Source organism: Dipteris shenzhenensis, chromosome 17 (assembly GCF_047967505.1).
Source record: "Dipteris shenzhenensis isolate YYH24624 ecotype China chromosome 17, Dip_SZ_1.0, whole genome shotgun sequence".
Lineage (NCBI taxonomy): Eukaryota > Viridiplantae > Streptophyta > Polypodiopsida > Gleicheniales > Dipteridaceae > Dipteris > Dipteris shenzhenensis.
Window position 1 is genome coordinate 15650774 of NC_141612.1, and position 27914 is coordinate 15678687.

General features: G+C 44.5%; 1 protein-coding gene across 3 annotated transcripts in view; it reads left to right on the forward strand.

Annotated features, from left to right (window-relative positions):
• The window catches only part of FTSH11 (FTSH protease 11), a 91171-nt gene that overhangs the window by 25436 nt on the left and 37821 nt on the right, over positions 1-27914 (forward strand). For all 3 annotated transcript variants that reach the window (XM_087388155.1, XM_087388156.1, XM_087388157.1), the window contains 2 exons: positions 9844-9997; positions 10195-10287. In XM_087388155.1, coding sequence (XP_087244281.1) covers positions 9844-9997; positions 10195-10287 — 247 coding nt within the window. The remainder of the gene's footprint in view (positions 1-9843; positions 9998-10194; positions 10288-27914) is intronic.

Consider the following 27914-nt stretch of genomic DNA (forward strand, 5'->3'; position numbering starts at 1 on the left):
CAGCGGTTTGTCAGAAGGTGGACTCGAGTCAATTGGCGTTGCTCACACTCCATAAGTTGCCACGGAGTTTCAAAAGTTTTGTGACTACGGTCACTGCGGGTCAACGGACTAAGCCACTCACCTTTGAGGAGCTTGGCCCCCTGTTGCTTCAGGAGAAGGCTCGAGAGAAACTCTTTACGCAAATTGATGAAAAGGCATTAGTGGCCAAAGACAAGCCTGGAAAAGGCAAGTCAAAGGAATTCAAGAAGTTAGAGGACGCAGACCGAAAGAAGAAAATGAAGTGCTTTTACTGTGAAAAGCCACTCCGCCAAAGAATGCCGAAAGAAGAAGGCGGATCTGAAGCGGAAGAGAGAAGCGAGGATCAAAGAAGAACCTAAGAATGATTCTGCCAATGTGATGACAGGACAGTTGTTTTTAATTAGTGAACATTCTTCATCGTATGCAGTTAGTGAAGGAAAAGAGGGTTGGTATGTTCCAAGCACATGTCTAACAGAAAGACTTGGTTCAAAACCATAGAAAGTACACATCCGGATTCCAAAGTTTCTGTCGGGGATAGCTGAACATGTCCTGTGAAGGGCATTGGTAAGAATTCCTTTCATTACGACCTCGGGAGAGAAGAAGGTGTTGGAATTGGAGTCCTAGTGTGTGTGGTCCTAGTGTGTGTGGTCCTAGAGTCCTAGGAGTGTCCTACAATTATGTGAGTGTGAAGAGTCTTGAGGTCACTTGTGCCACCTCATGTGGTAGATGTGATTCCTCACCTAGATTATAGGATCTAGATTCTCTTGTGTGTGACCTCATCTATGAGGTCTCTGTAAGGCTTGCCCAGCCTATAAAAGAGGCTATGTACTTGCTGTGATTATCGATCTATCAACATCAGTTTATGCCTCAACTCTTGTCTTCAATCATGTGATCAAGTCTCTCACCCTCTCCTCATTTCCATCAAATGGTATCAGAGCGGGTCTTCCCTGACTGAGCCTTACCTCTCGCAATGAAGCGTCCTGCCCATCCTTCACCACTCTTCCGCTTGCCCATCCGTCGTCGTCACTCTGCTGCGACAAACTGAACTCCTTCCGCTGCGCCACTCTGCTCGTTCTCTGCTCGCCACTCTGCTCGTTCTCTGCTCGCCACTCTGCTCGTTCTCTGCTCGCCCCTCTGCTCGTCATCTGCTGCACCTCTCTACCCACGCAGCTGCTCCTGCTGCCCATGCTTCTCCTGTTGCCCACGCAGCTCGCCATTCTGCCCGAACACCTGCTGGTCCGACTTCTGCCCGAACCTGCTGCTCCCACGTTGCTTATAGTTGCCCACGTAGCTAGACCTGCGACGGCGCCAGCCATGGAGCTGACTTGACGACTGACGATCTGAGGGCTGTGGCCATCAACTCGCACAATAGACCTGAGTTGTTGCTCTACGCTGCATCGAGAGTACTACCTGCCTGACATATCCTTTGAAGCTGCATCGCTTATCTGCAGCTGTTCATCGCGTATCTCTTGGGCTGATCTAATGATGTTCCTCTTTATTTCGGAACTACGCTGTTGATCTTCTTCGTTCGCCTCTCCACATGAGCTCCATTGACCAGCAAACAGTCCGTCTGAGATATTTTGCGTTTTTGAAGATTTTTGCCTCATTTTGGGTGAATTTGTTGGGGCTTTTATGGTATGAAGCTCCCCTAGTGTTGCTAGAACACTATGCTCTAGGAAATTTTGAAAAGCCCCAATTTTTTTGCAAACCCTAATTTTTGCAGTAACCCTAACCCTAAAGTGATGATGCTAGAATCAATTGGTGGCAGAACCAAAATGATAAAGCAATAGCTATCATTGGCCTAGCTTTAGCTGACAACCTTATCCACCATGTGGATTTTGATAAGACAACAAACGACGTTTGGGAAAAGTTAGAGAATTTGTTTGGAAATAAGATCAATAATTCCAAAGTATTTCTCAAACAAAAACTCTTCAAGCTCAAGATGAAGGAAACTGAAACCCTCAATGAACACTTGAGCAATCTTGGGTCAATTCTCCAACAATTATCTGTCATCCAAGCCATTGTTGAAGATGATGATCAAGTTGCTGTACTTCTCTCCAGTATTGAAGACATTTCCAAATACAATGAGATCCTTGCTGTCCTAAGAGTCAGCCGCAATATGAGCTTTAAGGATATGGTAGCTCATCTCATTGATGAGGGCCGTTGGCGGCTTACAGAGAAAGTAGAATCTTCCTTCGAATCTAGCAAAGCATTCTTTCTCAAGAATAAGCCCAAGAAGAACGGAAAACCTCTTAAATGTAATTACTGTCAGAAACTTGGCCATCCAGAGGATCGTTGCTTCAAGAAAATGGCAAAGGTACAAGCCAAAGAACATGCCAATTTGGTTGCGGAGCAGAGTGAGGACGAAGACGATGAAGCTACACCTTCTAGACCTAAGGAACAAGCCTGCACTGCTGCTATTTCTAGTCTATCCCTCCATGAGGTGATAGATGAAGAGTGGGCTTTCTAGAGTCATGTGTGTTAGGTACTCTGCCTTGGGTAGTCCCCCTAAAATGATGTAATAATTTGTCATTTTGTGTGCCTTGTCCTATAAAAGGCTCCACTTACTTCCATGTACCCAGTTAGGAGACAAGGGGGGTTGTTATGTCTTTCCTTTATCAAGTCTGACCGAGTTCTAGGATGTTGGTGTACTCCCTAGACCTATAAGTTGGTCATGCATCCATGCTCAGATTTGAGTCTCTGATCATGTTGACACCTAAGCCATGAGAGTGCTTGGTTCAACCTCTGAATTATGCTCAGTTGTTAGCCTCTGAGATTGCTTGGGATGCACAGTCTAGATGATGTCATAGTTTCTCACCCTAGCTCCGAGAGGGGGTTTGTTGGAATCGGAGTCCTAGTGTGTGTGGTCCTAGAGTCCTAGGAGTGTCCTACAATTATGTGAGTGTGAGGAGTCTTTAGGTCACTTGTGCCAGTGCCACCTCATGTGGTAGATGTGATTCCTCACCTAGATTATAGGATCTAGATTCTCTTGTGTGTGACCTCATCTATGAGGTGTCTGTAAGGCTTGCCCAGCCTATAAAAGAGGCTATGTACTTGTTGTGATTATCGATCTATCAACATCAGTTTATGCCTCAACTCTTGTCTTCAATCATGTGATCAAGTCTCTCACCCTCTCCTCATTTCCATCAGAAGGATATCTCTAGAGTAGTTTATGTACCCAACCTTTGCAAGAACTTACTGTTTGTAAGTTAGATGGACAAGAAGAACATGTCAATTCTCTTTGAGGACGGCAAGGTCACCGTGACATCTAAAGCAAATGGACAGATGGTGGCCCAAGGAGTCAAAGAAAACGGACTGTATCACCTCAGTGCAATGTTGGTTCATGAAGACAACGGAAAGTCCAAACTTTGGCATGAGTGCTTCGGTCACGTCAGCTATGGAACCTTGGCTGAAGTGTCAAAGTCGAAGATGGTGGATGGACTTCCACCCGTTATAGGCAAGGATGGTGTGTGTAGGGCTTGTCTAGAAGGCAAGCAGCACAGGGACAAGTTCCCACAAGAGGCCTCGTTTCGGGCCAGCAAACCACTTGAGTTGGTTCATGCCGACATTTGTGGCCCAATGTCTACAGCGTCGTGGGCAGGATCTAGGTACTTACTTCTCTTTGTGGATGATTTCAGTAGAATGACCTGGGTGTATCGTTTGGTTAAAAAGTCACAGGCTTATGAGAAATTCAAGGATTGGAAGGCCAGAGTTGAAAAGGAGACAGGGGAGAATGTCAAGATGTTTCGTACAGGTTTCGTACAGATAGGGAGGGAGAATTCACCTCCAATGAGTTCAACACATTTTAAGACATTTTGTCGCAAGCATGGGATTAAGCGACAAGTCACCACAGCACATACATCTTAGTAGAATGGGGTAGCCGAGAGGAAGCACAAAACCACCACGGAGATAGGGCTTGCTATGCTCCGAAGGAGGAACCTTTCTAAAGCCTATTGGAGTGAAGATGTCAATACATCAGTACACATTCTCAACAGGACCAAGACGAAGGCCGTCGAGGACAAGACTCCATATGAGGCATTTTATGGTAAGAAGCCCTCTATCACTCATCTTCGCATTTTTGGTTCTAACGCATGGGTGCATGTGCACAAGAAAGAAAGGTCCAAGCTTGATTCCTGGAGCAGAAAATGTATCTTTGTTGGATATAGCGAAAAATCCAAGGCCTATCGACTCTTCGACCCCGTAAAGAAGCAGATCCTTATTAGTCGGGATGTCATCTTCGAGGAAAAGAAATCTCAACCCCAGGAGGACCCTCAGATTGAGGAGAAGGAGATTGTTCAATCCCCGAACCCACCCCGCCCCAGGTTGACCATCCAAGAGGTGAAGAAATCGGAAGCTGATATTCCACAAGGTACTGAGGAAGAGCAGGATGTTCCAGAAGCAGTCCAGTTCCTCCTCCCAGTGAGAAGCATAAGAGGTTGCCCCAGCGGTACCTAAGAACATTGGAAGACTCTCGGGTCACCGATATACTTGAGAGTAGCAGTTCCGGATTGCGTCGTTCCCAACGTCTTAAGAAGACCCCATCCGTGAACTTTGCATTGGTGGCTCAGCTTGAAGAGCCAAGGACCTTCGAGGAGGCGAAGGACAATCCAGAATGGCAGGCTGCCATGCAGGCAGAGATGGATGCTATCCTAAAGAACAATACCTGGGACTTAGTGGCCAGGCCCCTGCGACTGAAAGTCAGCGGCACTAAGTGGGTATACAAACTTAAATACAAATAAGACGGCAGCTTGGATAAGTACAAAGCAAGGTTAGTGGTCAAAGGTTTTGCTCAGATTGAAGGCATGGATTTTGATGAAACTTTTGCTCCCACAGCTCGTATGGTTAATATCTGGATAGTGATTGCCCTTGCTGCCTAATTCCATTAGCCTATTTTTTAAATGGACGCGAAGTCCGCATTTTCCTTAATGGAATCCTGGAGGAGGAGGTATACGTCGAGCAGCCACTAAGATCCAGGGTCCCCATTAAAGGTCTGCAGGTTGAAGAAGGCATTTTACGGGCTGAAACAGGCCCCCAGGGCTTGGTACCAAAGGATAGATGTATTCTTTCAGAAGATAGGGCTAAGTCAGAGTCCTTCTGAGGCAAACCTCTACTTGTTCATTGAGAAAGGGTTGCGATTGGTACTCATCCTCTATGTTGATGATCTTATCTTGATAGGTGACCATGTCAAGAAGATTTTCCAGGTCAGGGAGCTACTCATGTCTGAGTTTGAGATGACTGACCTTGGGTTATTACACTACTTCCTTGGGATAGATGTAAGGCAAGCCAAAGACAGGATCTTCATTTCACAGGAGAAATATTACAGAGAACTTCTGAAGAGATTCCGGATGGAGGATTGCAGGATAGGAGTAACTCCCATGGAGGTCGGGCTCAAGGTAAGTGTTCACGACACATCTCAGCCGGTCGATACTCATTTGTATCGACGGTTGGTAGGAAGCTTGCTTTACCTTACCAATACTTGACCTGATATTTGTTATGCAGTTGGGCTATTATGCCAATTCTCTGCTTCTCCCAGGAAGAGTCATTGGGATGCAGGTTTATGGGTGCTGAGGTATCTAAAGGGTACTTGCACCTATGGGATCACCTACACCAAAGGCATCAAACTAGGCGGATTCTGTGACAGTGATTGGGCGGGTTATGCTGACACCAGAAGATCAACAACAGGGTATTGCTTCTTACTTGCATCTGGTGCCATCTCTTGGTTGAGTAAGAAGCAACCCACAGTGGCCCTTTCATCTACAGAGGCAGAGTACAGGGCCGCATGTACAGCAACTTGTGAGACACTGTGGTTGAGGTGGATTTCGGAGGACATGGACGTGTGTCAGGAGGACACAACAGTGCTGATGTGCGACAATCAGAGTTGCATAGCCATTGCCAAGAATCCAGTGTACCATGTGTGGACCAAGCACATCAAAGTTGATTACCACTTTGTTCGAGAGCTCATCATCGACGACGTGATCGAGCTCATGTACTGCCCGACCGCCGACAACTTGTCCGACCTCTTCACGAAGGCACTCCCTCGAGAACAGATCGAGCACCTTATCAGACGTCTGGGGATTGGCCCACAGTTGTGACATTGAGGTGGGGTGTTAGAATCTCACTGTGCCCACTTGTGAGCCCCCGATTTGAGGGGACAACGGGCAGTGAGAGGTAGGAGGGCTGGGGAGAGAGACTCAGGCCGGCAACGTAGGGAGAATATAGGCGACCAGCACACGGGCTGGGTCGCAGCCTGCAACAGCAGGTATAAGGGGGGCTCTAGGCCTCACATGGAGGCACCAGCAGCAGCACAGACTGGCTGCCCAGGGCACCCTTATATAGGGGCCTGTGGCTGGCCAAGTCGGCCCAACCAGGGCCACCTACTAGGGCCAGCCCTGGTCGGTTTATGGGGTCCATATGGTTGGCCACCAGACAGGGTAACCGACCCTGCTGGTCGGTCATCTGAAGGGGCCTGGGCAGAGCCTATAAAAGGCCTAGTTCTCCATTCAGCCCAGCATCCAGTGCATTACAGAAAACCTTCTCCAAGGCAGTGTTCAGCACTCAGATCTTGGGCAGTTTGTGAGAGAGAGTTCATCAGTTTTCTCCAGCACCCTGCTGTGATTTGGACTGCTCCCTTGGAGTCATTTTCTGCCCACCATCTGGTGGATGAATATACTCTCTCTCTCTCCATTTATACTTGCTGTTATTTCTGAGTGTGAAGCTGAAAAGATAAGGATATCATTTAGAAAAATGAACAGGCACTTTCCAATATAATATGCAAATACCGGAGACATCATCTTGTTTAAAGTGGGTTGTGCATTCTTCAGACCAAATAGCATGACTACATACTCCTAATGAGCTTGCTCTGTCCGGAAAGCTGTCTTTGGAATATCAGCTTCAAAAATCCGGACTTGATGGTAGCCATTCTTGAGATCGATTTTTGAGAAGTACTTTGCATCGTTGAGTCTTTCCATATATACTCAATGTGGGGCATAGGGAACTTCTTCTGAATGAAAAGAATAGGTGCAGTGAATGGCGAAGATGGCGGTCTTATAAACCCTGTGGGTAGTAACTGAGATAGCTGTTGCTCTAACTCCCCCTCCATAGACTTGAAAAGCCGGTAAGGATAACTTACTCGGAGGCGTGGAGTCCGGAATCAAATCGATGCGATGGTCTTTCGGTCTAGGTGGAGGTAGCTGGGGTGGCAGATCATCCTAAAGCATAATGTCTTGGAACTCTTGGAGTAGATCAACCATTGCTTGCCCAACCGGAGGAGCGGCTTGTACTGAATTTATCTGGCAATGAATATAAACAAGTGCACACACTGTACCCTTGCGGACAGCACGACCTGCTTGGATATGAGATACTAAACGAATCCTTGGTATGGCTCATGTAAACCTTCCACAGTCGTGAAGGTATCTTGCTGCCAATCAAGAGTCGGTACATCCTCACCGAACCACTGGATCCCAAGGATCATGTTACACCCCATCAAATGTGTCAGTATATAGTCTCGCGTAAAAGCGTCCTTCTGTATTGAAAAAGTAAATTTCATGGCCTTATGCGTGATCTGTGTTCACAAGTCGGCGGATGTGAACCCATCCACTGCAATCTCCAGAGGCACCAAAATGCACCCCACTATCTTGGCAAGCTGAGGAGAGATGGCATCTTCTAAACTCCCCATATCAAACATGACAATGAATTGATGTCCTTTAGCTGTGCCATACGCTCGAATAAGAGCCTTCTTTTGGTTTGAGAGGTCGCCCTGCTTCTTACCTTGAAAGACCACCGAGCTGTTCCCAAAATGACCTGCAAGAAAATGTCTGTCCAATCAAAAGACCCTGCAAATAGCTATCCTGCAAACGACCAGCTCAAATCAAAGGGCAAATGTTTGCAAATCTGTCTAATGCAAATCTTAGCTGAATTTGTCCCAATGGTGGCTGAATGCCACAAATGTCAAAAGACAAATAGCCCAATTCAAAGGGCAAATGCAAGTTGAACTCAAATTTGGCTGTGTCAAGTAAATACCACTACAAATATCAGCAAATCTAACAAAAGCCTCAAATTTGGAGAGGGTAATTATGCCAAAAAGAGAGCAAATGTTGAAAAGCCCCAAATTTTGCCAAAATTTAGCAAATGGGATGAAATCTCCTGCAATGTCCTACCAATGTCAATCTCCTACATACAATGTGTGCAATAAATGTGCACCTGGCCTCAAAAATTCCCAAAATCTTCCAATTCAGACTGCTAAAAAATAGAGAATGCTTGAAATTCTCACTCACACTAAGTGAAAAAGTATTTGCAAATCTACCAAAAACCTTGTCCTTTGAAAATTGAGGCCAAAAGTGAAAACCCCAATCTCTAAAGGGCAAATTGCAACAAAAAAAGGGCTGATTGAGAAAAAGCCCAAAAAGTGCTGCAAATTAGTTACAGGAATCTGTTCAGTTCTTGGTGCATTTGCAGATTCTCAGGGAAGGTGGTCTTTGACAGACATTTGTGTATTTCAGCCATTGTTTGGCTGTGGGTTCAAGAAGGTGCATTTTGGGATTGAGCGCGTGCTCATTTACGCTCATAGGCAGTGGAATTTGGTTCTTTTTGCAGATAAATTGCACATTGGGGCTTTCAGTCAATTTGCCCCTTTTTGAGTTGCAATTTCTTGCAAAAATTTGGGGCTTTTTGCTTTACACAGCAATTTCTTGTATTTTTGGGGCTTTCAAGCAATAGGAGTCTTTTATCACTAATTTGATTACTTTACTATTACACAAGAGGTATAATCCAAGAAAAATAATGAAAAAAGTATGCACATTCTTAGATATGAAGTCTTTTATCTATGGTGTATCGGCCTTAGGTATGTGTAGAATGATTGATCATAAGCTCAAAACAAAAAGCGGGGAGCTGAATAGCATGTTTTTCTTTTAGTTTCAAAAGAGAGTTTGATTGAGTATGCTTGTGCTTTCTAAGTTAGGAATGTAATTTTGCCTCTTTGTAGGAAGCGATACATAAATGTAAACGGTCCATTTAGCTTTTAATGTTTTAAAAGAGAGAGAGAGAGAGAGAGAGAGAGAGAGAGAGAGAGATTTTATTCCTGTTTTTTGGAAGATTTTGTTTCTTGACTTGCTTCTTTATTTTTGCTTAGTCACCTTCTTCCTTTCTTCTTTATTTTTTGTTTTCTTTCTCTTTTGTTTGGTTTTTTTTGGATGTATTTTAGTAAGCACTGGGTTTGCCCAAGAGACTCTGCAAATGTGTTGCTTTGCTTGCTAAGTATGTCTTCCTTTTGTTTTTTATCAAAGTTTTTGTTTACCTCTATTTTTTCTATCTTTCGTTTTCTCTTTTATTTTCTGTATAGATTTTTGGTCTTTAGAACAACAAAAAATATAAATTTGTATGATTGGACATATTCTAGTCTTACAAAGGTGGGTTCTTTAGGGGTTTGAAGTGAACGTGTTGCTAAATGGTCGTTCCATGGCCTTGTGCATAGTAGAAGAACCATCCCTCTTTGAATTTCTGTGGGCTTGTCTACAACCTTTGGTCCAGACTCGTGTTATGCCTTCCACATCTAAACACACTTTGAAGGTATGTGTGTAGACTTTGGCATGCTTGAGTATTTCTGTGTAAACACCTGGTGAGTGCTTTTACAATCTTGGCTTTTCGGAAGAAACTTGCCATTCCTGCTAATGCTTGTGTTCTAATGGATAGGGAAACTTGTCATTCTGTTTAACATCTGGAAAGTTAGGGGTTTTCATTGTTTCTTCCTTAAAAGGTAATAGATCTAGGTCTTTGAGCATGATTATAGGAGGAGAGTGATGAAACTTGCATGCCGTTTTGATAGGACAGTCCTGAGGCTGTTATCAAAAGATTTGAGCAGAGGGAGCATGCAGCTGATGCACAGGTGGTTGTGGAGTATCTGCGAGCGCTGATTCTTACGAATGCAATTTCAGAGTATCTTCCAGATGTGCGATCTGGGAAAAGCTCAAGCCTTCCAACCCTGGTATTCTTGATCAGTATTCTTTTTGTATGCTGTCTCCAGTTTTATTTGTAGACTCTGCATAGTTTTCCAGGAGTCAGTTTCTTACTATTATTGTTTGCTTGGGGACTCAAAAAGCTGTCTGTAAACTTATGTTTTCCATGAATTAAATGGGTCATATTAACCTCTTGAATTGTTGTACAATTGCAAACTCCTTGTAGCTGCAAGATTTGAAGCAGCGTGCTACAGGAAACAGGGAAGAACCTTTTGCCCCTCCTGGCATGACAGATAAACATCCTTTGCATGTTGTGATGGTTAGTCTACTTATGCCATGATCATTTCTTCTATTAAAAGGATTTTATAAATTGTCTCTCTATGCTGCAATACATAAATGTATCTGTAGAAGAACTCAACTTTGAAGAATAAACCTCTGGACTTCAGACTAGATTCTAGAGGCCCAATCTACCAAGCTTTTCATTTTGTGTCTAAAGGGCATCAAGGCAGTAGAAGCTAGCTGGAAATTGCTACTGCTGTTTCTGTGACAGAGACTGAATAACACACCATCCAGTAGAGGGGAAGACAGCATTTCTGTAGCCAGGTCAGTTAGTTGTGGTATGGGCTCAATAGTTTGGCATGGTGCTACATCCCTAATGGGATTGACCAGGGCTTGACCATGAGAACGTAAAGGACTGTGTGTCTAGGTATAACGTGAGTTATAATCTACTGACCTTGTAACCATAGCAACTACAACAGTCGATAAGTAGCAAGGGTTGACCTCCCAGCCATAGGCTCAGTACCTTGAACAACAACGAGCCTGATGTCTAGACCACTATGAGAGCTAACTCAAATGATAGTAAGAACGCGTGTCCCATGCCACAGGCCCTCACCTCAAAGGATGACCCCATCAGGTCTCAGCTGTTCCAAGGCCTACAGGTTCTATGCCATTGGGAGTTGTTTCTCCCAGGACACCCGTAAAGTGAGCCCTTGGCTTGTAATCATAAGCCTGGCTCCTCTATGTTAGCATCCTACTCCTATCATAGGAGTTGTGCCTTATATAGCCTTGATTCTTCACAAGAGCCATGATTAGCTTTGCTTTTCCTAGTCCACGAGTCTAAACCTCATCTATGCTAGCTCTAGTCTCAACCTTGAGCTATTCATCACCTTGTTAGCGACGTAAGGAATGGTGTAACCCCAAAGATGGCAATGGCTAGGGTTGAGACAAGGCTACGTAGTATCGGTATTGGTGGAGTGCTAGGGTCTCTAACTTAGGGTTTGGAATAGCCTAAGCTTGAGGTTAGAGCTACTATGGCTAGACATCTTGGAAGTGCTATTTCCTTAAGCGCGTAGGACAAACTGGCCGAGAGTCGTAGGCTAGTAGCTTGGTGGAAGGGGCATTGGATGTCTTGACTATCAAGTGACAATGGTGTAGACCTCGGACTCTGGAGTGGTTCTTTAAATTTAGAACCTATGGTTGGGTGCTGAGTTGGTAGCTTTGTGTTCTCTTGGCAGAGTGTTACTTTTGCAGTGGATTCTTGTTCTGGGGATTCCCTATTTCTTCTCGTGTAGGCAATTGCGTAGCATCGTTAGAGTAAGCAATAGAGTAGTGAAATCTCTACTCAAGATGTTTATCCTAGGCCAAGGGTCTTAACAGTATCTTGAAAAGTCTTTTGTCCCTCAAAATCAATTAGGGGAAAATTTAATGAGTTAGCTTGATTGTCTAAGGTCTCTTAGATCTTTTGGGAGCATTTGAACTACTTTATCTTCTTGATGGAGTAAAGGTGGTTTTGGAGGTTCAAGATCCTTGTTGAATTGTTTGTCTTATAGCCGCTTTGAGAATGATCCACTCTTCGGGAATTATGCTATCCTTGGTTGTCTAGATAAGTATTGTATATGCATCTACATCCTCCTCTTTCCAGGCATCAAGGGCATCTGAATTCGGAGTAGTAGTTGTGGTATGAGGTCCATCAAGTTTTTCTTTCCCGAAATTGGGGATGGGAAAGTATTTGGGTGAGACCATCTCAAGTTCCAACTTCTTGCTTAAATAGAAGAACTTGATGTTGTGCAAAAAAGAAAAGTAACCCTAAAAACACATCCCAAAACTGCGTGTGCTTTGTACATAAGCTGCATGCTCACCTTGATGATGATCTGCTTGTCAACATTTGGATAGCAAGCAATATACTTGCTTGGATACTACTGCGGAAGTCGTTGATGTAATTCGCCACACAACCTTCAAGGAGAACCACTGTAACAACGTTGCTTTCCTTGGGAGTAGGATGTGGAGTGAAGGATGACTCCCTATCTTCGTCAAGTGAACAAGCTTGGCTTTTGTAGGCCATCTCATTGGCTATCATAGATGCCACTTATACCTTGGTATGAGCCTTGTAGGCCTAGTTATGATCAGTTAGGACTATTGGTATAGTTAGTTTATGTACCATCTAGGTCAGTTAGGACACTTAGTCCAGTTAGGGCAGTTAGGCCTAGGGTTATGTTGGCTCACCCTTGAGCCTCCACGCTTCAGTTTTGCAGCAATCTATTACAGCATCTCGTTTTTCCCCTTCTTGCTTCCATTTTTGAGCTTCCATTGCTTCCAACACCCCAACAGTGGTATCAGAGCAGGTCAGGGTTCCACCCTCTAGCCTTTTCCAGCCAACATGAGTCCTTCTGGAGCCATTGGGAGCTGTTTGGCAGCCTGTTTCTTTCTGGTTTGCTGGTCTTCTACACACCTGTGAGCATCTGTGGCCTCTCCAATCATTTCTGTCATGGGAAGCTTGCATTTTGGAGTGCATGTTGCAAAGGAAGACCTATCTCGGAGCATTTTGGAGCTGCAGCTGCAGCTGCCTCATACGTGAATCCGTACAATAGTACGGCATTTATCTCTGCTGCAACCTCATAAGTGCGCTTGTACAGCCATCCGTACACCCTGTACGGACAGATTTATTCCAGCTGCAGCCTCATAATTGCACCTGTATGGCCATTCGTACACCCTGTACAGACTATACGGACAGCAGGCGCCTGCAATTACTGCATTCCTGGCGCTGTACGGACCTGCACGGAGGTATTTCAGACCTGCAATTGCATTTTGGGCCATTTTTTATTGTAGGATCGATTAGGAGAGAGAGAGTGCAGGTAGCAAAAAAGTCGATGATAAATGCCTTAGCCGTCACGTCAAAGTTGGATAAGCAAAAACAAAGGAGTACAAGGTACAAGTACCTAGACCTAGGACTAAGTGTCCTAGGTGTCACATAGGACTAAGTGTCCTATGTGGCCTAAAAGACACTAACACTATAAGTGTCTTTATTTATGCCTACAAGGCTCATACCATGGCCTATAGGTCATCACGAGAACCACCAGAGGATGGCCTACAAACCCCCCTCCATGGGATGGGCTGAAGTACCCAGGAAACGTCTCAGAGTACTTGGGTATTTTCTGGTCATGGTGGCACATGTTCATCCAAAAGGATATAGCCACCTATGAATGTACAAGGGATGTCAGATCATGTAACAAAGGGAACCAAGTGTAAAGCCTGTCGAAAGACTTTGAACTTGGGACGAGGAAGTGCCTTTGTAAACATTGTTGGGGTAAAGGCACATTGCCACCCCTTTATTAAAGATATGACACCTATGACTATCTTAAGACAGTCATAGGGGGAAAACCTAATCCTAATAAAACTTAAGAGTTTGTGGTGTGGCTCATCACTTCACACCCGCACACTTGTGTCTTCTCTCTTACTCACACTCTCTCCCTCTTGCTCTTCTTCCCCCTTCAGGCCCTTCAACTGGTATCAGAGCCACCTTTCCCCTCTACCCTTGCCTACCCACCCCCCTCGACCTCTACCTAGCAAGCAGCAGCACCGTATGGACGTACGTCGTCCGTACATCCGTACGGACGGGTGTCGCACCGGCGGCAAGCGGAGCACAGCGACGGCATTGCATCGCGGGTGCGGGCGCAGGCTCAGGCGCGGGCTTTTCACGGATCAGGGCGCGGGTCGGGCATCGAGCAGGGCACAGGGCACGGCGCGGTCGCGGGCGTAGAGCAGGGCTGCGGCTGCTAGCTGCTAGCCTGCGCAGGGGCAGCCTGTGCACTGCACCAGGCTGCGCGGAACTAGAGCGCGCAGTGCGCGCTCAGGTACGGACATCCGTACCTGCTGTACGGACTCCGTACAGGAGCTGTACATCCGTACGGATCTACACCCCGCATGTACAGAGAGCTGCATCAGGGAGATCGTCGAGATTTTTTTTTCTCTTCTCTCTTCTGGGATTCCGTACACTGTGAAGGTACATCAAGTACAGCAGACAATTTTTTTTTTGTGGGAGGAAAAGAAGGAGAAAGAGCTCTCTGCTCTTGATTCAGGATTATCTTTCAGTTCACAGAACTGTGTTTTCTTGAAAGTACAGCAAGTACCTTCATTTACCTCGTGCTTGAGGAGAAGAGAACCACAGTGTGTGGTTGATTGCACAGTTATCTGTTTTTCGTGAAGGAAATGCCTTGATTTTGCAGAGGACTTTTATGCTTTTACTGGGCTTGAATCTCAGTTTCCGGGTGAGCAGATCATAGGGATTTTGCGTGGCAATTGATGCTTTGTATGCCTTGAGGTAGTGTGGTGCCAGAGAGCACACATTTGCCTCGATTTTCGCAGTGTCGAGGTGACATTTTCTTGCAGGTCACATTTCTTGTGCAACACTTAGAGAACCTCAGTTGAGCCACGCTTGGCCAGGGCGCATCGAGTTTACTCGGTCCCTAACTGTCCATCGTTGACAGTGCTCAAAAGGTTCCTCATTGAGTGTTTGTACGTTGGGATCTGTGTATGTCATTTCTACACAGGACAGTATATGCATTACACTGTTGGTTGATTTTGTCAGAGAGACTTTCATATTGCATACTATCTCAGTGTTGAGGTGTTTTTTCACTTGGTTCAGGTGTCAGATCAAGGGGCTTTTGCCCAGATTTTGTTTGATAGCACTTGGGTCACCGACAGAGATCTTCAGATGCATTTTATCCCCTTGGTAGAAGGGTGATTGCTTGGGATTTATCCCATTTTCTGTTGCAGGTTTTGTGACAGGCTGAAGTGTCATTTTTTTTTGGGTGTTTGCCAAGTGGTTTATGCATATTAACTCAGTGCAATACCTCATCTGAGGTGGGAGAAGTTATCAGTACAGCCAGTACAGCAGTGTTTACAGCAGTGTTTGTGCCTTGTCAGCTGATTATGCATTGTTAAGCACTTGTTGAGCAGCTGCAGCATTCTGAAATTACTGTTTATGCCTCTTTGAGCACGGTACAGTGTGTCAGAAGGTACAGTATTGGCAGGGACATTTACTGTTTTGCTGCAGATTTTCCTGACAGTAAAAAACAGCACTATTGTGAGTGCTCCTGGCTCTTGATAGAGCAGGTTTTTTCTGAGAAATCAGAATTTTTTATTCAGTCTTTTTTACTTCCAGTGAGACAGATACTTTCCTTATCTGATATGGCATCAGGGGGAAGTGATTCTTCAATTCTGAACATAAAGAAACTGGAAGGAGCACACAATTATGCTTTATGGGCAGAACAGTGCTTGAATGTACTTCTATTAAAGAATATTTCTAAGCCCATAAGGGTGAAGGGTGTCAAGCCATCTGACATGGCAGCTGATGACTGGGAAGAGCTTGATTTGTCCGCAAGGGCAGCTATCATGCTCACTATTTCTGACACTCTTGTGTTCAATGTTCAGGCTGAAAAGACCTCTTATGGTCTATGGCAAAGGCTAGAAGAATTGTATGCCCAAAAGAGCTCAGCCAGTAAGGTTTATTGGTTGAAGAAGCTGGTTGATCTTCGCATGAAGGAAGGTACAGCTATGACCTCACACTTGAGTGAGTTCAATGCCATCTTTACACAGCTGATTGCACAGGGATTGAATCTTGATGAGGAGTTCAAGGCTACTTTCTTGCTGTGTACCCTCCCTGAGAGTTGGGACACTTTCAAGACCACCCTGTCAAATTCGAATGTCACTCTTATTTATGCTGATGTAGAGAGCTCTCTCCTTATGGAGGAGATGAGCAGGAAGAATAATGCGAGCAGCACGTCTTCAAATGCCTTGCAGGTACAGGATAGAGGCAGGACTCAGCAGAAGGGGAGATCTGCTAGTAAGTCCAAATCCCGCAGTCAGTCCCATGGCAAAAAGGATATTGAATGCTTTTATTGTGGCAAGAAGGGACATGTGAAGTCTAAGTGCTTCAAGTTCATACGGGATCAGAAAGCCAAGAAGGCTGAAACAAAGGATGCAGGCAATGGAAGCAAAGGCAAAGGCAAGGCCAAGGCAGATGACTTGGATGCAGTGAATGTTGCAGCAGAGGACAGTGACAGTGACATACATGATGTTTTATGCTCTTCTGCTGTAATAGCACATGCTTTGGTTATTGATGGCCATGACATGCACACCTGGCTCTTGGATTCAGGTGCTTCTTTTCATGTTACTCCTCATAGGGAGTGGTTTACTTCCTACACAGGTACTCATGGAGTTGTTCATCTTGGGAACAACTATGCATGTCAGATTGCAGGGATTGGCAGTATACAGATAGTTTTTCCTGATGGACGCATATTCATGCTTGATGGTGTCCGCCATGTGCCGCAAATCAAGAAAAATCTGATTAGCACTGGCTTATTGGATGACAGTGGTTACCACACCACATTTGGGGATTCCAAATGGGTGATTATTGATGGCCAGGCTGTAGTGGCTGAGGGTTTTAAGAGTGATACCTTGTACCCTCTTTATGTTTCCAGTGTGGGTAATCATGTTGTTGCCATAACCGAGCTGCCAAAGGTTTTATTGTGGCATAGCCGTTTGGGACACATCTCTGTTAAAGGAATGCAAGAACTGTCACGTTTGGGTTATCTGCCGTCTCTTTCTTTTTCAGATTTGCCTACTTGTGATCATTGCATATTTGGCAAGCATTCTGTGACTCCTCATAAGAGGAGAACTCCCCAGAATAGAGCACCACTTGATCTAGTGCACACTGATTTGTGTGAGATGCCACAGTTATCACTAGGGGGTGCAAAATATTTTATTACTTTCATTGATGATGCCACATGCAAAGTGTGGGTCTATTTCTTGAAGCATAAGGGCGATGCCTTAGATGCTTTCAAGAAGTTAGTCGCTCAGATTGAGAATCGGACAGGTCGCAGGCTGAAATGCCTCAGATCCGATAATGAGGGTGAGTATGTGTCACATGCTTTTGTGCAGTTTTGCCAAGCTAAGGGCATCAAACAGGAACTCACAGCCCCTCATAATGCATCTCAAAATGGTGCAAGTGAGCGGATGAATCGAACTATTCAGGAGAAGGTTCGATGTATGTTGTCTTATGCTGCATTACCCCATGGCTTTTGGGCAGAAGCCGTGCAAACAGCAGTTCACATTATTAACAGGTCGCCAAACAAGGCTTTGGAGTTGAAAGTGCCAGAGGAGGTGTGGTTTGGCAAGCCACCTTCATATAAGCACTTACGTGTATTTGGCTGCGAGTGTTTTGCTCATGTACGCAAAGAACTGCGCACCAAACTGGAGCCAAAGTCTATCAGATGCATCTTTATGGGTTATGGTGACGAAGGTGAAATGGGGTACAGGTTATGGGATCTCGTTAAACGGAAGATTATACGCAGCAATGATGTCATCTTTAAAGAGGATAGTGTACACAAGGAACCCGTGCAACCTGTGGAATACAGGAGGGTTATTTATGATGATGTTGGACAGCAAAGAATGCCCATTTATATGCAGCAGCAGGCTGCTGCAGATAATCTTGTTCAAGAGGGTATACAGGCTGAAAATCAGCCAGATAATTTTGCCAATGATGCACCACTGGATATGCCAGCAGATGGGGCTTTACAACAGCCAGATATGGTGGTACAGCCACCCGTCATGCATGAAGAACAGGCTGGACAGCAGCCTAATCCGGAACATTTTGTTAGGAGGAGCACCCGTGTACAACGGCCTCCTGCCAGGTTTGTTCCAGGAGCCAATAATGTGGCTGATTTTATCATGCTGACAGATTGTGGTGAGCCTTCCAGCTTCAAGGAAGCTATGGGAAGAACAGAGAAAAAGAAGTGGGAGAAAGCCATGCAGTCAGAAATGGACTCCCTACTTCAAAATGATACATGGGACTTGGTGCAGTTACCTGCAGGCAGAAAGGTTTTGCCATGCAAGTGGGTTTACAAAGTCAAAGTGGATTCAAATGCTTTACGGAGGTATAAGGCCAGATTGGTTGCTAAGGGATTTAAGCAGGAGAAGGGCATTGACTTTGATGAGATCTTTTCCCCTGTAGTCAAGATGACTACTTTGAGTGCAGTGTTAGCTCTTGTTGCTCATGACGACATGGATTTATGTCAGATGGATGTGAAGACAGCTTTTCTTCACGGAGATCTCCATGATGAGATCTATATGAGTCAGCCAGAGGGATATGCTGTTAAAGGGAAAGAGCAGCTTGTGTGTAAGCTCAAGAGGAGCTTGTATGGACTCAAGCAGGCGCCAAGAGAATGGTACAAGAAGTTTGATGCCTTCATGCAGTCCCAAGGGTATCATAGGTGTGAGACCGATCATTGCTTGTACACCAAATGGGCAAAGGATGGCAGTTTGATGCTACTCATTCTATATGTGGATGACATGCTTATTGCCAGTAAATCTCAGCATGAGATTAGTGCTTTGAAGAAACAACTGCATAAGTCTTTTGACATGAAAGACTTGGGTGATGCAAATCATATTCTTGGCATGCGGATTACTCGTGACAGGTCCAAGGGACTTTTGTTTCTGTCACAGAAAGAGTACATTGACAAAGTATTGCAGCGCTTTAAAATGGAGGGGGGGAAGTCTATTAGTACCCCGTTGCCTCCACATTTAAAACTCAGCAGTAAGGACAGCCCTAGATCAGATGATGATAAGGCTGAAATGGCCAAGGTTCCGTATGCATCTGCAGTTGGATCTTTGATGTATGCCATGGTTGCCACTCGTCCGGATATTGCTTTTGCGGTGGGAGTCATCAGCAGGTATATGGCAAATCTAGGCAAGCGGCACTGGGAAGCAATGAAAGGTGTCTTGAGGTATCTCAAGGGTACCAAAGACTTGTGCATATGCTATGGTAGGCAAGATGCATTGGTGCATGGTTTTACAGATTCAGACTATGCAGGGAATGCAGATAACCGGAAGTCTACTACCGGTTATATTTTCACATTTGCAGGAGGTGCTATATCATGGGTGTCTCGGTTGCAGAAATGCATTGCACTATCAACTACTGAAGCTGAATATGTTGCAGCCACTGAGGCTTGCAAGGAAGCAATATGGCTTACTCGGCTGGTGGGAGACTTGGGCATTACAGGAGATATGCCAGTTTTGCATTGTGATAGTCAGAGTGCTATCATGTTGGCAAAGAATCCGGTCTTTCATCAGAAGACCAAGCACATAGATGTGAAATATCATTTCATCAGGGAGGTACTGGAAGACAAGCGACTTGAGCTTGTGAAGGTGCATACTGATGATAATCCTGCAGATTTGCTCACTAAGAGCTTGCCTACTGAGCGGTTTGCACATTGCCGCCACATCATGGGATTAGGATGAGAGCACTCTTATTTTATGGTCTTGTATACAGTAACTGTATATTGCTGTAATTTTTATTCTTTTCTCCCCTTTAGGCATATTGGCCTTTAGGTGGGAGGTTGTTGGGGTAAAGGCACATTGCCACCCCTTTATTAAAGATATGACACCTATGACTGTCTTAAGACAGTCATAGGGGGAAAACCTAATCCTAATAAAACTTAAGAGTTTGTGGTGACATGAACATATGACAAATACTCGGAAGATTATTGTCAGCAAAGATTACATCTCTACTGACAATAATCTTCCGAGTATTTGGCTGAGATGGTACATGAACATATGCAAGAGACCCAAAAACTCTCATGTGTGAAAGTGAAGGCTTCCTGCCTTTCCATGCTTCATAAGGTGTAATAGTTTGCAATGCCTGTGTAGGTGATCTATTCAGCACATAGTTGGCACACATCATTGCATCAAGCCAAAATTTATTGGGCAAAGACTTGGCCTTAAGCATGCATCTGGCCATCTCCACTGTGGACCTGTTTTTCCTTTCAGAGACAGGATTCTGTTGAGGAGTGTAAGGAGTAGTACATCAGTGAATAATGCCCCGTGAAGAGAGAAAGGCATCAAACTCCTTTGACATATACTCTCCCCCCCTATTTGTGTTGAGGGTGACAAGCTTGCATCCTGATTCATTCTCAACCATATTCAGCCATCTCTAAAAGCATAAGAAAACTTCAGATTTGGCTTTTAAAGGATATATCCAGTAATATCTTGTGAAATCTTTAATGAGAGTCATGAAATACTTGTACCCCCCAATGGCATTTTTCCTCATTGGGCCATAGACATCACTGTGCACTAGCTGCAATTTCCTTTGTGAGAGTTTTGGACAATTCTTTTGAAAAGGAAATTGATGCATCTTACCCAAAAGACAACCCTCACACACATGTTTGGAAATTGTGTGAGTTTGAGGTACATCATTTGCCATCTGCTGCGAATGTAGCTTTGCAAGAGCTCTATAATTAAGATGGCCCATTCTCTCATGCCAAAGATGAGTTTCAGCAAGCTGTGAATCTGAAATAGCCAACCATGGGCACTAATCGAAGGGTTGTAGCAAACCCTTGATATGTATTTGGCAGTCCATTCAATGTGGTACTGACAAGCTGTGAATTTGGCACCACCTCATCAATGTTGGCAAGTTGTTCCATGAGGTCCTTGACCTTGTCAGGTATGCATCCATAGAGTCACCTTCATTCATACTGACTTCCTATAATTGCCTTCTCAAATATGCAACACGAGCTTCATTGCGAATTTGATAGAGAGAAGCCAATTTATCCCAAGCATCCTTTGCTATCCTGCCAGACCGGATGTGTGGAATAATGATTCTCTTGCATGATAAAGCAATGCATGAATGTGCATTTGCATCTCTTGCATCCCATCGAGTGTTCTTGAGTTGGAAGAGCAGCAACAAGAGTGCTAGAGGAAGAGGCATCAGGAGGAGTATCCCCTGCAGAGGGACCAGCAGTAGAGGCAACCAATGTAGCATTGGCTGCTCAGATCAGCCCCAGAAACAATATTCCACAAATGCTTTGCAACTAGAATATGTTTCATGAGATAAGACCACATCGGATAGTTGGTGCCATCCAACTTATCATCTTCACGAAGAACTCCAAATAAATCTTGATTGTTCCCAGCCATAGCAAATGTGATACCCTGAAAAAGACCTGAAAACCCAAAAGCCTCAAGGCTATCATTGCAAAAAGCTGGCTGTCCAAAAATGACAGCAAATATCTGCAATTTTTCAACCCAAATCAAAGGGCAAATGCAGATTTGACCCAAATGTGACTGTGGCAGGCAATGTTCACTGCAAAAACAGCAAATATGGCAAAAGCCCCAAATTTATTGAGGGCAAATAGACCAGAGGGCAAATGCAGAGAAAAGCCCCAAATTTTACTGAAATTTTGCAAATGTGACCCAATGTATGCGAATATGACTCAATGTCTTGCAGAAAAGACTTAATGTCTGAAAATCTGACTCAATGTCCTGCAAATGTGACTCAATGCTCTCCAATCTTCAATGTGTTGCAATCAAACAATAAATTGCAAATGAAATCCCAAAAGAAATAGCCTCAGGGCTTGCAACTGCAAAATTAGGACTTGCTGTCCACAAATTGACTGCAAAAGTGCACTTGTCCCAAAGTATGGACCTCAAAATGTAGGCTTTCCAAGCTGTTGAAATGGCTTGAGATGATTTCAAATAGTAGAAGGAAGATAAGGATAACAAAAAATCCTCAAGAGCCCCAAATTTTGAGAAAGTCCTGAATATAGCTTTCACATGTGCCAAACTTGTACGGTGCAGGTACGGAGTGCAGTGTATGGAAGCAAGTATGTTGTTGCACGTGTTGAAGAAGTGAAAGGAAAGCATGAAGCTGAACACGAAATGAGAATGCTTGCTTGCTTATGGAATGAAGAAAGGTGAGGTCCATATTTAGGCACCTCTACATGAGCCACCAAGCTCCACAATCATCTCCTCAATCATCTCATCAATCAGCTCCTAGAATCTCTCAATCATCCTATGTGGCATCTACCACTACCTAACAGTGCTCATGGGCACCTAACTGTGCCTCTAGCACACACACATAGAACCTAAGGTGTGCCTAGGGCATACACCTTGAGATATCCCATCAAACCCCCCCTCAAGGGAATGCCTCAGGCTATGTCAATCAAGGATACATCTAGTCTCATAGTTTCTCATGCCATCTCATGGTGGTCAAGGATAAATCTAGGCTAGGAGCTCATGCTAGCAAGGGTTCCCAAGGGTATGAAGGAAACAAAGGGATACATAAGGCCTTTCAATGGTTATCTCTCCTGCATGTACATGCACACAATGTCTGCAGGAGGTACCATGGAGCAAAAACACATACACATGGCCTACATCATATGGTGACCAGAGGTGTTTACAAGGAACACAATAGTTTATTCCATTCATTTTGGAGGACTATCCAGGCAGAGTACCTTGACTCAAAAAAGAGAGACCTGGAGCATATATGGAGATGGTTCAAAAGCATAATCTTCATAGGAGGCCTCATCTTGTGGAGGCACATCAACTGAAAGTAAATTGGCAGTTTCTGGTTTTGTAGTTGCTTCCTTTTTGGCCTTACAATACTTTTCATGGTGATTGTTTTTGCAATATTTGCAAGGATTGATCTTGAAGCAATCTTTTGAGAGGTGATTAGTCTTCCCACAATGTTTGCAAGGTGAAAACTTGCCCTTTTGAGTTTTTATGGCATAGGCTGTGTCATTGCCTCTCCGGAGTTCCATGTGCCTTTCTTCTTCTTGAAGAGCAATAATAAGACCTTCAAAAGTAGGATTAGGAAGATTTTTCAATGTGGTAACAACATGATCATAATCTTCAGGCATACTTTTGAGCAATACTGCCATTGCATCATCTGTAGTGATTGGAGAGTTGATAGAAGCAAGTTGAGTCATGAGACTCCGCATGTGATTGACATGGGCAGCCAAGGGAGTGCCACTAGCCATCTTCAATTCAAAGAAAGCAATCTTAAGTGGCAATTTTAAGACGTGAGAGCTAGCACCAAAAATAATATCAAGCTTCTGCCAAGCTTCTGAAGGAGACTCCAAATTAGAAATATGATGAATATAGTCATCTCCTAAGCCAAGAGCAATAATGCCATAGGCTTTCTCTTCTCTAGCAGGATCTTGTGCCGGGCGTGTAGGAGCTGAGGATTCTCCAGCATTAGAGGCTGTTGAAGAAGAAGTTGAAGTAGGTTTGACAAGCCCCCAGAGGTTTTCCCTCATCAATGCAAACTTAACTTTCATCTACCATGTGTGAAAGCCTTTACCATTGAACTTATCCATATTCAAGAAGGTAGCCATGAGAGGGTCTAACCCAAAATGGGCAGTGTCTACTCTCTTACAAGGCTAGAAAGAGTTGAAGAGCTTCAAAGTACAAGCATTTAGTGTAGCAAAGACTTGTAATTAAATTCCATACTAAAAATCATAATGGAAATGATACTTCAACTGGCATGCTTCATAGAGGTGGCTAAATGAAAGTATTCCAAGCAAATCCAGGTATAGCAACCTAAAGGAAAGTTGTAGCCACAATTGTATTGATGCTATTCAACACTTTAGAACATCAGAAATGCTAAAGTAGCATCTAATGTAGCATCAAACTCACAACATTGTCAAAACTGTCCAAAATAGAGGCCTGAACTTGGAGGGCTTAGATCTCCTTCTTTAGAGAAAAGAAAACAGGGCCTTCTGGCTCAAATGAAAGCTCACATATGGGCGAATTTCTGGTGCAGAGGTCAGACGTAATGTCGCGCGGTGTTGCTGGCTGGAACGTTGTCAAAGTCGACTGGTTTTTGGCTCTGTTCTCCTCGAATATACAGCCATTGCTGCTCAAACTTGAACACAAGAGAGTATAAACTATGGAAAAGATTTCTCTAAAAGGAATTAGAAAGAGGTGGAGCAGAGAAGGAGAATACGCGAAAGAGAGCTTCAACAGAATTTGGGGAATGGCAACCAGCAGCGACAATTACTTTCCAATTCCTTGCAGGTAGAAGCTCGCCCATACGAAGGGTCTCTCCAGCCAGAAGGACTTGGAGAATGGTGAAAAGACGAGGGAGAACAAGCTCTCACAAGTTTGGGGAAGAAATGGTGAAGATGAAGAAGAAGAAGATGATGACGTGGCATAAATGGGCTCAAGGAGGATCATAGTGCTCTGATACCATGTTGAAGAAGTGAAAGGAAAGCATGAAGCTGAACATGAAATGAGAATGCTTGCTTGCTTATGGAATGAAGAAAGGTGAGGTCCATATGTAGGCACCTCACATGAGCCACCAAACTCTACAATCATCTCCTCAATCAGCTCCTAGAATCTCTCAATCATCCTATGTGGCATCTACCACCACCTAACAGTGCTTATGGGCACCTAATTGTGCCTCTAGCACACACACATAGAACCTAAGGTGTGCCTGGGGCATACACCTTGAGATATCCCATCAGCACGGATACAAGTACACTGTACGGAACAGTGAGTAGCGTAGTACGGAGTCCAATGTACGACACAGTTACAATGTTACGAAGGCTGTACGAAGCATGTGCGCCTGTTGTATGGAAGCATGGTGTACGGAATCACAAGTACGGCTGTACTGATCTAGGTACGAGGTATGTTTATGCTTATGCATGAGCATATGCTTGTATGCTCATGCATAAGAATAAGCATATGCTTTCTCGCCTTTACCATGGTTTGATTGGTACATTGTCTAGAGGTCTTTATACACTTGATGCTTATGACAGATGTTTGTATGATGATGCTGCACTTGCCGATGCAGATGCCTTTGTTCTTGATTCTACCATGGCAGATACTCATTTGTGGCATGAGAGGTTTAGACACCTCAATTTTGGAGCCTTGGTGAATCTTCCCAAAATGCATATGCCTACCAAACATGTTTGTGAACCATGCTTGCTTGGTAAGATGCACTGTGCTACGTTTCCCACGGATGGGAGAGTTGGTGCTTCACGAAAGCTTTATCTAGTTCATAGTGATGTTTGTGGACCCATGAGAGTTGCAGCTCTTGGGGGGTTCTACTATTTTGTTACTTTTATTGATGATTTCACCAGGTAGACTTGGATTTTCGCATTGAAATCCAAATCTGAAGTTTCTTCATGCTTCATGCACTTAATTGCCTTGGATGAGAATGAGAGTGGGCTGCACATTGCTCACCTTAATACAAGCAGGGGGGGTGAATACATGTCGAAGGAGTTTGCTGTTTTTTTGGCTTCCTGTGGCGTCAATCATCGATGCACGGTGCCTTATACTCCTCAATAGAATCTCGTGGCTGAGCGAAAGAACAGATTAGTGACGGAAATGGCCAGGTGCATGTTAAAAGGCAGACATTTGCCTAATAAGTTGTGGTTGGATGTGGTCATGTGTGCAAATTACATCTTGAATAGATGTCCTATAAAGGCATTGCAGACTATCACACCTTATGAGGCTTAGACGGGTCGTAAGCCTCGCATTTCCCTCATGAGGACTTTTGCATGCTTAGCTTATGCTCATGTGCCTTCAGAGAAACGCACTAAGTTGGATGTTAAAGCTGTTAAGTGCATTTTTCATGGGTATAGTATAGAGAGTAAGGGCTATAAGCTATATCGGCCCCGCAGGGGCAAGTGTTTTGTCAGTCTGGATGTTGTGTTTGAGCTCGGGATGACGCTTCATCTGAGGTAGTATCTCCTCCATCTGTTGGTCATTTGCAGCCACATGTGCAGCCATAAATTCAGCCTGATATGCCTATCATTGATCAGGATCATTTGCATAGGGCTCTTGACCAGGAAAGAGCAGAAAATTCAGGAGCCCAAAACATAGTTACGCTGAAACGCCGAAACGGCGCAATTTAGGCCGGAAATGACGTTTCCCCCATGCCCGACCCCCTGAAACGCGAAACGCGGCCGGAAACGACGTGTAGAAACGTCGAAACGACATTTGAAACGGCGTTTCAGAGCCGAAACGCGCCGTTTCCGGTGCCGTTTTGGGCGTGACCTAAAACAGGGACAGAACAAAAAAAAAACGCCGCGCGCTTGCTTCTCTTCATCACGTTTTTCTGCTTGCCTGCCTGCTGCTCTCCCCCACGATTTCTTAGCCCGCACTTTTTTTGAAGGTAGAGCACTCTAAATGTGTGTATGCATTACTCTAAACCCCCTTGATGACGTGGCGTTTTCTAGTCTCTCAAAAATCCCGAAACGTTTCCGTTTCCCGTTTTCGTTTCCCCGTTTCCCATAACTATGGCCCAAAAAGGTACCCCGTTGGCTCTTTGACACATTAAAAGACAGCAAACAAGATACTCCTCTGCCAGCTCCTACGAGAGCAGCTGCCTAGAAAGAGCATGCTAGTTTTGTTGCTTATGCTTTGGTTGCTACAGAATGCAATGAAGAGCCATTTTGTCATCAAGATGCCTTTCAGAATGATTGTTGGATGAAGGCCATGCAAGCTGAATTAGATTCTATCCATCAGAATAACACTTGGGAGTTGTGTGATTTGCCTCATGGCAAGAATGCCATTGGAACTAAGTGGGTTCACAAAATCAAACAGAAAGCTGATGGTCCAGTGGACCGTTACAAAGCCCGTCTTAGTGCTAAGGGCGGCTATGCTCAGCAGCATGGCATTGACTTTGAGGAGACTTTTGCTCCCACTTTCAGGATCACTACTATTCGCATTGTTATTGCCTTTGCTGCCCACTCTCATTGGTAGATACATCAGCTTGATATTAAGACAGCTCATGGGCATTTGCAGGAAGAGGTCTATGTTTCCCAACCTCCTGGCTTTGAGGTTGGAGGTTCTAAAAGCAAGGTATGCCGCTTGAAAAGGGCCCTCTATGGATTGAAGCAGGCACCTCGGGCTTGGTATTCGAGAATTCATACTCATTTGCTCACACTTGGCTTTCAGAACAGCCCTACAGAGGCTACCCTTTACATCTGCAAGCGTGGGACAGTTTTGCTGATTTTAGTCCTTTATGTGGATGACATGCTTGTGATTGGGACACACGGTGAGCAAATTGCAGATTTTAAAATTGATTTGCAGCAGACATTTGCTATGTCTGATCTTGGTCTTTTGCACTACTATCTGGGCATTCAATTTGCTAGCAGTGAGGGGGGCATTTTGATGTCACAATCCAAGTACATTGGACAGCTTTTGCAGCATTTTCAGTTTGAGGATTGCAAGCTAGTATCCACACCATTAGAGACTGGTTTTCACACCTCTTCTGAGGATGATAGCGGTACATGTGATGGCACTCTCTATCAGTAGGCAGTTGGTTGTTTGATTTACCTATGCCATACGAGACTTGATCTACAGTATGCTGTCTCACAGTTGAGCAGATATATGCACAGCCCATATATGCACCATTGGCATGCCGTGAAGCGTGTTTTCAGATATCTCAAAGGCACTCAGCATTTAGGCCTTCTTTATGGGGCTGATACTTCACTTGTCATGCATGGATTCACTGATAGTGATTGGGCTGGTTGTTCTCACACTCGTGTGTCACATAATGGCAACTGTTTTATGCTTGGTACTTCATGTGTTTCTTGGTTCACCAAGAAGCAAAGTACAGTTGCTACTTCTAGCTGTGAAGCTGAGTATAAAGCAGCTTTTACAGCTACAGTGGAGTGTGTTTGGCTTTGGAAGCTACTTGCAGATCTTTGTGCATGTCAGACTGCTCCTACCGTCATCTTCACTGATAGTCAGAGTGCTTTGGTTGTTGCACGCAATCCAGTTTTCCATACTCGCACAAAGCACATTGAGGTTCGGTATCACTATGTTGGAGAGCGATTATCAACATGTGATATTGAGTTGTCTTATGTTTCCACTGAAGATAAC